At 38.6% G+C, this 13,946-nt stretch overlaps 1 protein-coding gene across 1 annotated transcript in view; it reads left to right on the top strand.

The window, feature by feature from the left end:
• Positions 1–13,946, top strand: part of LOC142029317 (dynein axonemal assembly factor 11-like) — a 54,867-nt gene that overhangs the window by 15,830 nt on the left and 25,091 nt on the right. Inside the window, exons 6-10 of the mRNA XM_075023975.1 lie at positions 6,627–6,794; positions 7,373–7,450; positions 9,428–9,600; positions 10,595–10,794; positions 11,910–12,098. Of these exons, the coding sequence (XP_074880076.1) occupies positions 6,627–6,794; positions 7,373–7,450; positions 9,428–9,600; positions 10,595–10,794; positions 11,910–12,098 (808 nt within the window). The remainder of the gene's footprint in view (positions 1–6,626; positions 6,795–7,372; positions 7,451–9,427; positions 9,601–10,594; positions 10,795–11,909; positions 12,099–13,946) is intronic.

Genomic DNA, 13,946 nt, shown 5'->3' with positions numbered 1-13,946 from the left:
ATGAAATAAATGGTTAGGTAATGGAAGGTCTTGCCCGTGTCCCTTCTTTAATCTTTGTGGCTCTGTGGAGTGGCCTTGGGCCACACAGTGGTGCCGTCCAACCAGCTGCGTGAACATCATCAGCGTGGATTTATTACTTACCCAGTCAAACAGACCAGGACAAGTACTAGGGAGTTAAACTAAAGTGCATTAGCTAATTCTGCTCCTTTGTGCCTCATTATCTCCACAAAACCTAGTGGTTTTAACTCAATGACACCTCCTTTCTCCTATCCTTTAAATAACAATACAATTAGAAAGTTGCAGAGTGGCCGTGGGGAGTTCCATGTATTACATCAGAGGTAAATTACTTAATAAATTAATTTGATCATTTTAAAAAAATCCTACAGTCTTATTTAAACTTATATGTGAATTTCCTGTTAGTAGAAGATGACCTTTAGGTTCGATTAGACCTTTAGTTCAATGAAGACCTGTGTTAGCAAAGAGGTATTACATACATACTGAATTTCCTAATGTTTCCACTTTGATCTGGTGACAATTGTGCCAGTTCGTGTTCTGTAACTGAAGTTTTGGAGTCATTGATGAGGTCTGTTACAAGGTTGTGATCAAGGCATGACATGGCAATGAACAGGATACATGAACTTACCAAGAAGAAAATAAGAATTTAAATCCAAGTATGAAAAAAACGCCAGCTTATCATGTGATCAAATGTACACTATGTTGGACTACTTCTCCACTGCTGAATCAGGCTGAACTCAAACTGGTGGTCAGCAGGTCAGGATTAGATGGACTCCATAAAGCTCATTAGTGATGTCTTGAAACGTGTAGTCCCATCCAGTTTCTTTGAGGTTTAGTGTGCCATAACTTTGCTTGTTGAGAACCTGTTTAGTTAAGTATGTGAAGCAATGCTACATCATTATGTTAACTGCAAAATAGAAAATGTCAGACATGAGAATTTCTGTAGCTGTCTGAGCTGCTGCCTGAGGCCTCCAGACATAACTCTTACTCACGAGCTTTGTTAGAAGGTAATATCACCGAGGGTGAAGTTATAGTACGGTAATGGCAGGAGAGAGTCCACAGAAACGTGCAGGAGGGCATAATATCAATGTCCACAGCACAACAAATTTCAGGCTACAGTTTGACGTGATCTAAGAGTTAAATATAGTGGTAAGAGGTATTTTAATGAGGTGACCTGCTGGGAGAATCTCCCAGGTAAAAGGTGGAGGACAGGAGCATTCTCTATGAGGAAATGCCCTCGAAAGGACGTGGGGGTCTTGGTTGACAGAGGGCTAAATGTGAGCCAACGGCATCCTGGCCTGTATCAGAAATAGTGTGGCCAGCAGGAGCAGGGAGGTGGTTGTTCCCCTGTACTGGGCACTGGTGAGGCCGCACCTCGAGTCCTGTGTTCAGTTTTTGGGCCCCTCACTACAGGAAAGACATGGAGGTGCTGGAGCGTGTCCAGAGAAGGGCAACCGAGCTGGTGAGGGGCCTGGAGCACAAGTCTGATGAGGAGCGGCTGAGGGAACTGGGGCTGTTTAGTCTGGAGAAAAGGAGGCTGAGGGGAGACCTTATCGCTCTCTACAACTGTCTGAAAGGGGGTTGTAGTGAGGTGGGGGTCAGTCCCCTTTCCCAAGTAAAATGTGGTAGCACAAGAGGAAATGGCCTCAAGTTGCGCCAGGGAAGGTTTAGGTTGGATATTAGGAAAAATTTCTTCACCAAAAGGCTTGTCAAGCATTGGAACAGGCTGCCCAGGGAAGTGGTGGAGTCACCATCCCTGGAGGTGTTTAAAAAACCTGTAGATGTGGTGCTTAGGGACGTGGTTTAGTGGTGGACTTGGCAGTGCTAGGTTAACGTTTGGACTTGATCTTAAAGGTCTTTTCCAACCTAAATGATTCTATGATTCTATGAATCACAGGAACAGGCCGCTTCCATAGACAACAGAGAACATGCTTCCAGCCCAAAATGCATTAGGCAAACTAGTTGATGAATATGCAGGAGGAGGACAAAACTATCATACAAAGGACAGACGGAAGACATATGCCTGAGGAAGAAGCATTTCATATATGACTGACCAGCCAAAGAAAGGGGTCAGGAGCAGCCGGAGTAACAGAAAACTTACTTCTGGATTATACAAAAGCCGTTTTGCTGCTTGGGCTGGCACACAAGCGCTGCTGGCTGCTCTGGCATAAGGACGCGTCAAAACGGGTACACAAAAAGCACAAAACCTGACCGAAGGCCTGACGGCGAAGCCGCGGCGGGAGCGGAGCCGGCCCACAGCAGCGCCCGGAGCCGCCGCCGCCGCCGCCGCCGCCGCCCCGCCCGGCCCCGTTGCCACGGCAGCGCGGCGGCGTCCCGTAATGGCGGCGGCGGCGGCGGCGGGAACCTGAGGGCGGCCATGGTGCGGAGTGAGTGTCGCTGAGAGCCGCTTTCCTCCCCTCGCCGGGGCCCTTTCCCTCCTCTCCAGGACGTGCCCCGCTCCCTGGGCACCACGTTCCCCCTCCCCACACTTGCCCCCCTTCTCCGCCGCTCCCACACCCCTTCGCAGCCCCTCTCCCCTTACGCCTCCCTTGCTCTCCTCACCTGGCTGGATTATCTGGTTTCCCTCTTCCCTGGTAATAACACCCCATTTTATTTCACCAAGCAGAGCACAGGGGCGCGCTTGCCTCCCAAAACAGCCCCCGAGAGGCCCAGCAGTGGCGTGGCCCAGGCGGGGACCCCTCCATGTCTGGGGAGGTGCATGGTGGGATGACTTGTGTCTGGGCCTAGAGCTGTCAGTGCTGTCTTTTCCCTGTAGTTATACATTTTCAACACCACATGATCATTTATTTTTTTTAGGTAGAAGTAGCCAATGCAGGAGCTTTATCAGAGATGTAAAAAAAACACCTGAATGAGGTTAAAATACACCATACTATTACTTATGAATCCATAATCTTTTAGAAGTGAAGTGGTATGACATAAAAGACTGAGTGCTCATACCTATCACTCAAGAAAAAAGCTACTGAGGAATTCCCTTTATCTGTGATTTTCCCTATAATCTGTTTTGATTGTATACTGTCACTGGACTGCCGGTCCCTTGCTGGGCTAAAATAATGCTTTGGAAAATAACTCCTTCTCTCTGCATGAAGCTGGCAGGTGTCTGCTTTGAGCAGGCACTGCCTGAAGGAGAATGGCTTCATCTCCTGAACAGCATGGTATGAATTTGAGTCTTAAAATAATGGTTGAATACTTCTCTGAAATGCAGGTTCCCCCACTGTTTTGTGATATACCTGCAGCTGTCTACCTGCTTATTCTTTCCATTTCTTTAATGCTTTCCTTCGTATCTGCTCCTTTTTGAGTAAAACGTGTAATTTTTGGAAGCCCAGCTGTTAGATCTTCATGATCTATTATCTCCAGTTGATTGATTCCATCCCGTATTTTATCCTGTGTTCACAGGAACATGGGAGTAGCTGTGATCTCTCAGGTCACTGGTCCATTCTCCTGTTACTGTGCACAACACCAGATAATCTGTTTAATGAACTTCTCAGTGAAAAGTAACATTGGAGTGTATTTTGTCAATGTCCTGGAAAACTTTTATTTAAAATTCATTGTTTTCTCTTGCAAGTTTGTTTCCCTCGTTCCTTTTAAATGAACTCGATAGCATATAAAATGTCAAATATTCACTCAGTTCCCTACACCAGGTCCCCAAAATAGGTCTCTAAAGGTCTACCGTAGTTTGTACTGTGAATCATTTTCTCTGCTTTGCAAACCATCTGGTAATGAAAGTGGACATTTTTGCATAATCACTGCAACAATCACTTCAATATTCTTTTTGTCAGTAAAGGGAAATCTGACTGTAATAAAATTCTGTCAGGAATAGTTTGTATGACTTCTTTTTGTATAAAGGGTACAGAGCATAACGTTGTCTCCAATGTGTAGGTATGTAGATTGTGGAATATTGTTTTCTTGCTCAAAAATACCTGTTTGCACTGGAAATACCGGCGCTGAAAGATCTGCCACCAAACACATTAATAAGCAGGCCTTTTTTTTTTTTTTTTTTTTAGTTTCCAGCAGATTTGCCAAGTAACTGATTAGAAATGCCAGTGTTTTTCATATTTTCTGTGAAGACTAAAATATTTAGTCATGATTATTGCCCTTGTTTTCTCTTTTCTGTATTAATTTAATCTGGTTTAATCAATGGGCTGTTGAAGGGAAGGTGGTTTTTTAGATGCAGCAAACCTGCCCAACATGCCTAAAAGACACTTACCTTTCCAATATGCTTCACATGCAGACCGGATCCCTTCTTACAGCAATATCAGTATTACCATTATATAATTATGTAAATCATGTCAGATAAAACTGTTGAACAGAAGGGAGATTTAACCCTGGTCATCTGTAAATAATGTAATATAAGCAAAACCAGTTTCACCCCTTTCCCAAAAGCTGTAGATAGAGGAGCTGCACTGACACACACGAGTTTGGACTGTATTGGTAATTAGTTTACCCAGCTTGTAGCAGACCAGTACGTGTGAATGTGTGTTCCAGGACCACTAATAAAACTGGACGATTTCACAAAACCTCCCTGAGACAAAGAAATGATGAAAGAATACTTTTAATTACTGCATGGTAGGAACAATTTGTTTTCACAGATCTCTGTATGTTTTTTCTTTTTACTTATTTTTCTTCAGAGTCTTTTTGAAAGGCTTGCTAGTCTTTTTTTGGCATTAGCAATGATGAAAATACCTATGCTAATTTGATAAAACCCTAGTTTTTTAATCAGGACATCACTATAGTTCACTGCTTGTCAAGGAGAGGAAAATGCTAGTGCTTTTTGGTGTAGTGGGCTGGAAACAAAGTAATAACATCTAGGTCAAGAGTGAGCACCAGTTATCATAGAATTTCTTTACCTTCATTACACAGAGCCTTTTCGCTGTTTGAAAGATTGCCTGGCATTAAATATTACTGTGTGATAACTCTGAACCCAGGTCTCTTGTGTTTTTCGGCCACTGAAACTCCTTTGTTGGCTGCTAATGAGCTGGTAGTGCCTAAGAATCATAGAAACATAGAATGTTTTGGGTTGGAAGGGACATTAAAGATCATCTAGTTCCAACCCCCCTGCCATGGACAGGGACACCTTCCACTAGACCAGGCTGCTCAAAGCCCCATCCAGCCTGGCCTTGAACACTTCCAGGGATGGGGCATCCACAACCTCTCTGGAAAACCTGTTCCAATGCCTCACCATCCTCATAGTGAAGAACTTCTTCCTTACATCTAGTCTAAACCTACCCTCTTTCAGTTTAAAGACATTACCCCTTGTCCTATCTCTATATGCCCTTGTAAAAAGTCCTTCTCCAGCTTTCTTCTAGGCCCCCTTTAGGTACTGGGAGGATGCTATAAGGTGTCCCTGGTGCCTTCTCTTCTCCAGGCTGAACAACCCCATCTCTCTCAGCTGGTGTTCATAGCAGAGGTGCTCCAGCCCTCTGATCATCTTTGTGGCCCTCCTCTGGACTCACTCCAACAGGTCCATGTCCTTCTTATGTTGGGGCCCCCAGAGCTTAACACAGTCCTCCAGGTAGGGTCTCATGAGAGCAGAGCAGAGAGGGAGAATCACCTCCCTCAACCTGCTGGTCACACTTCTTTTGTTGTAGCCCAGGATACAGTTGGCTTTCTGGGCTGCGAGCACACATTGCTGACTCATGTCCAGTTTTTCATGCACTGGTACCCCCAAGTCCTTGTCCTCAGGGCTGCTCTAAATCCATTCTCTGCCCAGCCTGTAACTGTGCTTGGGATTGCCCTGAGCCCTGTGCAGGACCTTGCCCTTGGCCTTGTTGAACTTCATGAGGTTTGCATGGGCCCACCTCTTAAGCCTGTCAAGGTCCCTCTGGATGGCATCCTTTCCCTCCAGTGTGTCAACTGCACCACTCAGCTTGATGTCATCAGCAAATTTGCTGAGGGTGCACTCAATCCCACTTGTCCATGTCGCCAACAAAGATGTTAAATAGCGCCGATCCCAATACCGAACCCTAAGGAACGCCACTCGTCACTGGAATATCCAGGATTAAATTTCATTCTAACATAAACATTTACAAGCATGAATTAGTTATGGCTTTGCCTCAAGCATGAAAAAAGTAAAAAATATCTGCCCACTTTCAACATTTATCCTGCTTATTTCTGTGCGCACTGTGCTGGCGGAAGAATGTGATAACATGCCATAGCTAGTTTACTTTCCCTCCCTGCCCCTGCTACCTTTGATGTGAACATCTGGCATCAGCAAATAAAAGAGCATAAAACACTCCATTGCTTGTCTGCATGAATCAATCTGCAACCCGAGCTATCCTGAAAATAGCGGATGCTGGATTAATTTCTGCAAGGGTTGTGTCACACTCTTATGGAAGACTCAGCACTTTTCATATGGATTTTTCTAAATGTTACACGTGATGTGAGTGTGTTTCATCAATTACGTTTACTGTGGCAGAGTGGGCTGAAGTTACTTGGTACTTGATGTCTTTTCTAGCAGATTTTATTTTTGTTGGTGTTCCTACTGGATATCTATTTGGTATGGTGGAACAAAAAATTTAAATGATTTTCTAAGTTCATGAGTCAGATGGCAGAAAATGAATAAAGGGAAATATGACATCTAACATTTCTTTCAGTCACTGAAGATCTTGTTAGAAGACGTGCAGAACATAACAACTGTGAAATTTTCTCACTGGAAGAAATCTCTTTACATCAGCAGGAAATAGAAAAACTAGAGTATCTTGACAAATGGTGTCGAGATTTAAAAATTCTCTATCTTCAGAATAATCTAATTCCAAAAATTGGTAAGTGTTTTCTGGATGTGTTTCTTTTTAAATGGATTTACATGCATAATTTCAAAATCAGAAAAAAATATCTGTTGTGTTATACTTTAAGGGGATGTAGAGTGAGTAACTACAGAAAGGTTCTTTGTGAATCTGCTCCTACAAGATTTCCTTTCCCTGTCTCTTTAGTAAATTTCTAAGAAGCTCAGAAATTTGCAAGAGAAATTTTAAATGAAAAGATAGTACTGATTAAGTATGGCCTGATCCTTTCTGAGTTTCATGACAAATGGAATGTTTCACTATGCTTTTTGGCCAGTTATCTTGCATTATATACATGTTTTATGGATTTGTGATTAAAAATGTGATTATAACCTTCCTTATTTCTTTTTATTATTTTTAATTTAATTTGTGTTTTCAGAGAACTTGTTTGGTTTTGTCTTTTTATTAATATTATTAATGCCCAGTAATCTGATACATATTCTGATTTGTCCTTCCTATTTTTCTTCTTTATTGTTTCTTTGAAGTAAAGTAAGCAAGTAAAATGATAATGCCCTTTCCAGTGAGGAGAAATGAAATAACAGCTCTATGTTCTTTTACAGAAAATGTGGGCAAACTAAAGAAGCTGGAATATTTAAATGTAGCTTTGAACAACATTGAAAGAATTGAAAATCTGGAAGGTCAGATTTTAAACAAATAATTTTGTCTTTTCATATTGAAACACTTAAGTTTTGACTTAGTGTAAAAGAGGGTGGAAGCCATTATGTCTACCAGTAAAGGCACTTTCTTGATACTCAGGAAGAGCTTTTTGTGTGCAGTGTTTCAAAAAGTGCTTCCAACGGCTGAATTTTTGTCACTGAACTTTCTTAAATGTATTTTAACTCACTTTTTGCATACTCTCTCGCCAGTGTTGCCAGCTATGATAGCTCTATTCTTTAATACTTTACAAAGTGGGAATCAAAATTTTTCATGAAATTGGTATTTCCCCAACATAAGATAGTTTGTTATGCAGGTTAGCTGGAGCAATACTTTTTTTTTTTTTTTTTTAATGCTATGCAGGCTGTAAAAAGTCTCTCTTGTGTAATGTTTCAGCAGTTATATTCAATTCAGCAATCAAGTGTCACACACAAGAAGGTTCTACTCTGTGCACAGGTTGCATTGGCAGTCTGGGGCATTTTTAAAGGGTTTTTCACATGATTCTTTTCTCTGTCATTGCATGAAGTCCTGTTTGGTTTATCTGTGTTTAATCCTTTATCCTGTCACTACAATTACATATGCAAAGATCTAGCATTTTCCAAGATCACAGTCTAAAACTTGGAGCCACCCATAAACACATTCCATATTACTTGTATAATTTCTGACTTGATTGCTTTCTTTTTCTTGATTCTGATTAGGCTAGTTGCCGAATCTTTAAAATGTCCACTTTGACAAGGGTACAATAAAAAAAAGCTGGGTTTTTTTTGTTGTTTATTTGGTTTGGGGTTTTTTTTGGTTGTATTTTTAAGTCTACAAGCTGATTCAAGAGGATAGCTTAAATCGAATAAAAAAATAAGCAAATAGGCTAAACACAAATTTGTAAAGGTTGAAGAAGTAGGTAGTACATTACATATTTGGCAGTTAGTTGAGAAACTTGCATCTGTTTTCATGCCAGTAAATTTTAAGTTCCTCTATCAGGCTGCATTATTTATTACTGTGATTTGTCATTTACTTAGAAATCAGAACCTTTGGGAGTGAGCCTTGCAAAAATTTGGGTTATTTAGGTCCCCTAATAAATCATTTTGAGTTGTTTATTTTCTTTCAGCTCTATTATGCATAAAATACTTGCCAAATAGACCTGCAGAGGAAAAGAAGTGATTACAATGATGAGCATTGAAGTTGAGCTTGCCCATAACTAAACTTTTTCACTCTTAGAGTCAAGGTTATGATTCATGGGCAGATTATGATAAAAGGAGGGGCTGATAAATTTTGGATCTGGATTTCCCAGAGCATTTTGTTAGCTAATTTAGAGTTTCTGTTTATAATGAATTGTTTTGGTTAACAAACAACATTTTCTCACTGGTATTTGCAATTTAACCAGCAATAAAATATTCACAATGATAGCTGAGTCCATAGAGTGGAAAACCTCCTCTTGACTTGGAGTGAATTTTTAGTAAACCTTATCTTTACACTTCAGTAATGTTAGCTAGGATTAACAGTATACAGAAATGAAACCCATAACTGACCCTGCTCTCCTGAAGCAATTAGACATTCTTTTAGCCATATGGTGAAGATTCCACTGAGGAGGGATACCAAGGCAATCAGACTGTTAAAACTGAAGTCTAGCTTATCTGAAAATGAAACATTTAATAGCTCATCTGGTATACCAGCACTGATCACAAAGTTTTGATAATGATAAAACCAATAATAAGTTTTGATATTTTGTATTTTATTGAGATTCTTTTTCATTCTGTAAATATTGTGACCTCATAAACTTAAGCTGTGAGTCACTGTCTCACTTGTGGCTTGGAAAAGATGTATTCTGATAGGATGAAATTAGTATACAGACAATAAATGCAGACAGTTTTATATCCAAGTATGTTCACGTGTGTGTGTATGTGTGTGTGTATATCATGTACATTTATTTTATGGACAAACTGAATTAAGTTTTTTTCAAACAGGCTGTGAAGAACTAAAGAAACTTGATCTGACAGCAAATTTCATTGGTGAACTCTCCAGTATTGAAGCCCTAAAATATAATATACATCTGAAGGAACTGTTTCTAGTGGGTAACCCATGTACTGAATTTGAAGGTTATAGACAATTTGTAGTGGCAACTCTTCATCAATTAAAAGTAAGATTTTAAAAATTAAATTTATATCCAAATCAATAATGAATATTGTTGACTGAACATACTAATCCCAAACAAAATAAATGCCTATGATAGGAAAGCTAGTAGCATTTTCTTACTGTCCACAGGAAATTAAATTCTATTCTGAAGAACAAGTGACTACAGTAAATAATGTGGTAATAAATTGTTTCTGTTTTGACTAAAACACATGCATTTGTTAACTTTTCTGTCATTTTTATTGGAGATCCTTAAAGTTTTGAAAAAATAAATACATTGTACAGTTCTGCCTTTTTTTCTCATTTGCTTTCATATACATACACAATGTATTTTTATTTTCATGATTGCAGTAAGTTACCAGGTTGTTGGTACCATACCAACAATATGTACCAAACCAACAGTGTAAGGCAGTAGAAAGATAGAAGCTGATCTAAAAATGCACTGTGTTGCATTGGCTGTAAATAGATACTTTGAGACTGAGGTTTTGTGCAATGACTGAACTGATGTAATGATTTCCTGTCATTGAAACAGCCAGTCCCAGTCCTGAAATATGCTCCCACAGTTTCCCTTGGAGAAGCACAGATGCTTTCTTAACTTATTAAGAGTAGATTCAACTCACTTAGTTGTCAATAACTAACACATCAAAAGAAATAATTTTGTAATAGCTTCATGAGCTGAATCAAGGTCAGACAAATATTAGAAATGGCTGAAGGGACTCTCTCTATTACATAGTCTAGTAAGACCAGTTGAAATTTCTGGAAAATGCAAAAAGTAGCTCTCAGACATGCAAAACCATTTTCAGATCTGAGTAGCTACTTATTGTTAATTCTTTTTAATACACTATAACTTACATAGTGCTATAGAGGTTTGAAAGGTGTTATTTTTGATTTTATACGGAAGGTAGTCTATCAAAATTAACCTACAGTTTAATGGATTTATTGATTTGAATATATTTAAAATTTCTCACATATCTATATTGATTTTTTTCCCCTTTGGGAAGTGTTTGGATAGTAAAGAAATAGAACGTTCAGAGAGGATTCAAGCACTTCAAAACTATCCAGAAGTGAAACAGAAAATCAGAGAACAGGAACAAGCTTACCTTCTCAAAAGGGCCAGAGAAAAAGAAGAGGCTCAAAGAAGGATGCAAGAAAGAAAGGACAAGAAACAAAAACAAATGGAATCTAATATTGGATTTGACAGGTAACAGTAAGAAACAACAGTTTGTGAGTAAACATCATTCTTCTCTTTCTTCATTAAGAATTTTGGTTTTCCTCATTAAATAGTGTATATAATTCCACTTAAATCTTTTGGTTTGTCTTTGTTGTTGATTCTAGCAGAATTATTTCTCCTCATGCATGTTCTCTCTAATGAAAAATATAATTACAAACATATCTGCAGACAGTACAATAGAATTTTTGTCCCAAAACTCAAAGCTAAATTGTTTGGGTGCCAAAATAGTGTAATTGATAGCTTCTTTCAGGAGAACAGCTGGAAATTGTTATTTAAGGTAATGCAGGGGTTCCAGAGAAAGCAGCTGTTCACCTGTAATTTGTTTTGCTCTAGAGTTATTAGATAAGAAGACTGAAATGGAATATTGCAGATCTTTGAAATGTAAAAGGCTATGGAATGTTGATTTCTAGACTTCTTCCACCTAATACCACTGAGATTACCTAGACAGCAGAAAGATTTTTGTTTGGGTGATCTTCCACTGCAGTTGCCATCCATCTTATTTTTAATCCAATGGAGACTATGGCTATGGATCTTTGTTCTCATAGATCACAGCTGTATCATAAATTCAGTTTTCTCTCTATATTGATAGAGAATTTCTGAAGATTACAGAGGCTTAGTGCTAGGCGTAAAAATGATTCAGGTTCTAAGATGGCACTTGAGGAGATGCCTAAATAAAATATTGCTACCCTATAAATTTCTGGTCTGCTGATGCCTGATATTGGGAATACTTAAACATCACATGGACTAAAGGTTTTCTTTCACCTGAAAGTTGTGGGGGTATCTAAAAATCTACTCCTGAAATTAAATCTGTTGAACTATCTATGAGGGTTTTCAGAAGGTTAAGCATAACCATAGTATCACTTCTTAGTTAAGTCAATGAAAAACATTATGTTGAAATACATTTTGTTGATTGATGAAAGAAGCAGAGCAGAGAATGTTATCCAAATATGTAAGATACTGTCCTCGGTAGGAAATATACAGCTATTAGTATTGGGTTAAAAAAATATTATTGCAAGAATTCATTAGCAAGTACTGTTACACTTCCTTCGTTTCACTGGGATAATACTCTGTGTGATCTTGTGTAGCTCAAACTCCCTACAGAACAAAGAAAATCATCAGGCAGAAGGAGATGGAGAACAAGAAACATGGAGGAGAGTTGATGATGATGAAGAAGACAGAAGATTTTGGGAGGAGCCTACACCATATACTCCAGAATCGAGATTAGAAACTCACAGATATATTGAAGAAAAACGGAGATCTAAAGACAATATAAGGTATGTTTTTGTTTTAGCATATTCTATGAATTGAAGAAGGGGAAATTTTCAAAGGTACAGAGAAGAGGTAGGTGACTGCCTCACATTAAATATTTCTGAGAACTGGAAGCTTAAAACCCTGTTGACTGTGCAAATATGCTTATAAAATCAAAATGAAATATTCATATTGTTCATTTTGTTTTGTTTCATTTTCTAAAATTTATTTATTATACCCTTTATTTTGTTTTTCCTCAAATACAGTTTTGAAATATAATTTATCTTCTCAGCTCCATTTTATGGACTTTAGAAGTTTCACTTTTCTGTCAGCTAACTAATGTGTTTCATGTGGTTCAATGTTTAATATTCTTGCTAAAAGCATTTATCCAGAGCGCCGATTGCATTATATAAATGCCCCACAGGCCATGCTACAAAATTTTTGCACAAGTGGCATTTCAGGCACCTTTTCTATGTGACTTAGAATTTTTTTCACATACTTTATCAAAGATATTCGTCCCGAGTAATAAGATTCTTCATGTTATCTATGCTATTTGGCATGGTGAATCTGAAGATATCTGGCCCCTGAAAAGCCTTTAAAACTTTCTAAAGTTGTCACTAGTTTTGCTGAACATGGAAAATTAATGCAGATACTAGCAAAAAAAAAGTTATATTGCTGCTGGCTTATCACTTCCACAAACATTGTAAGCAATGTCTTCTTTTTTTTCTTCCCCTTATATAACAGCATTTGTGCCAGAGATTTTTCTAGCTGTTCTTTTTAAGGGTATGGTTTTTAAAAGATTTATCAAGCCTAAGTATTGAAAAAGTCAGTCCTAGAGAAGTCTCCAAGAAATCTGGAAATCTGCATAACTTGTTGCTATTATTAATTCAAGGTCTAGAACTTTCCCAGAAGAACTACTTTGAAACTCAGATTCTCGCTAGTTAGAATTTTGCTGTGTTTGGCGATGCCTTGCTTTATTCTGAAGCAAATGTGTTCCAAATGCTTCCCTCTATTCAAGGAGAGTCCAAATAACGTTATGATAAAGATAGAGTAATTATTTTCTGGATTTTTTCTAAATTTCTAAGGCATTTAAAGGAGTTAAAAATGCTTTCACAGTTCATTTTTTTTTGGTGGTGAGATTTTTGTTAGGTAGCATGAGAAAGGTGAGAACAGAAAAGTGCCCCTGACAACTTCGAATCATCCTTGCTGGTGGACAGGAGCTGGAACTTTAATACAAGTTATTCAGTATAAAAGGATGTTTATTTTAGTATAAAATTGTCATGAACTCAATCAGACCAATGTTAAATTTGAACCTATCTATGACACGTTAGCACATGTTAAATTTGCCAGCTGCAGTATAGTTGCACAGTTGATAATAAACTGAGCAGCTTTGGCTATTGCCAAATGAGTGAATACTTGCAGTTTCAATCAAAGAAAATTCAGACAAGTGTAAAATCAGTTGAAGCTGAAAGGTGCACAGGATCTCCTTTAGGTGCTCATTGCCAGAACAAGGCCCTTCAGCTCATCTCAGCACAAAGTTAAACAAATTATTTTCAACTCTAATGATTATGACATGACTGAATTTGCCTTAAAGTGGCTCACATGAGCAGACAGATTTAATCTAGAAACAGATTATTAACAGCCAAAAGGTGGTAGGATATATTTTTCTGAAATATTTCTGGGAACTGCATCTTTAGAACAGAGTGTTGGCTCGTTTACTTTGCATTTAAGTGTCAAGAGTAGGGATTCAGGTGTAGAAACTGCTAGCCCACAAATCCCACATTAAGCTGGTTTTATGTAGACATTCCAGTAGCCCCACTTGAATGTTTTGATTTCTTCTTCAAAGCCATTGTATTTATAGACCAAATCTTTTT

This window comes from Buteo buteo, chromosome 3, assembly GCF_964188355.1.
Source record: "Buteo buteo chromosome 3, bButBut1.hap1.1, whole genome shotgun sequence".
NCBI classification, from domain to species: domain Eukaryota; kingdom Metazoa; phylum Chordata; class Aves; order Accipitriformes; family Accipitridae; genus Buteo; species Buteo buteo.
Note: the sequence above shows the minus strand (reverse complement) of the source record. Positions and strands in the feature narration are given on the sequence as shown.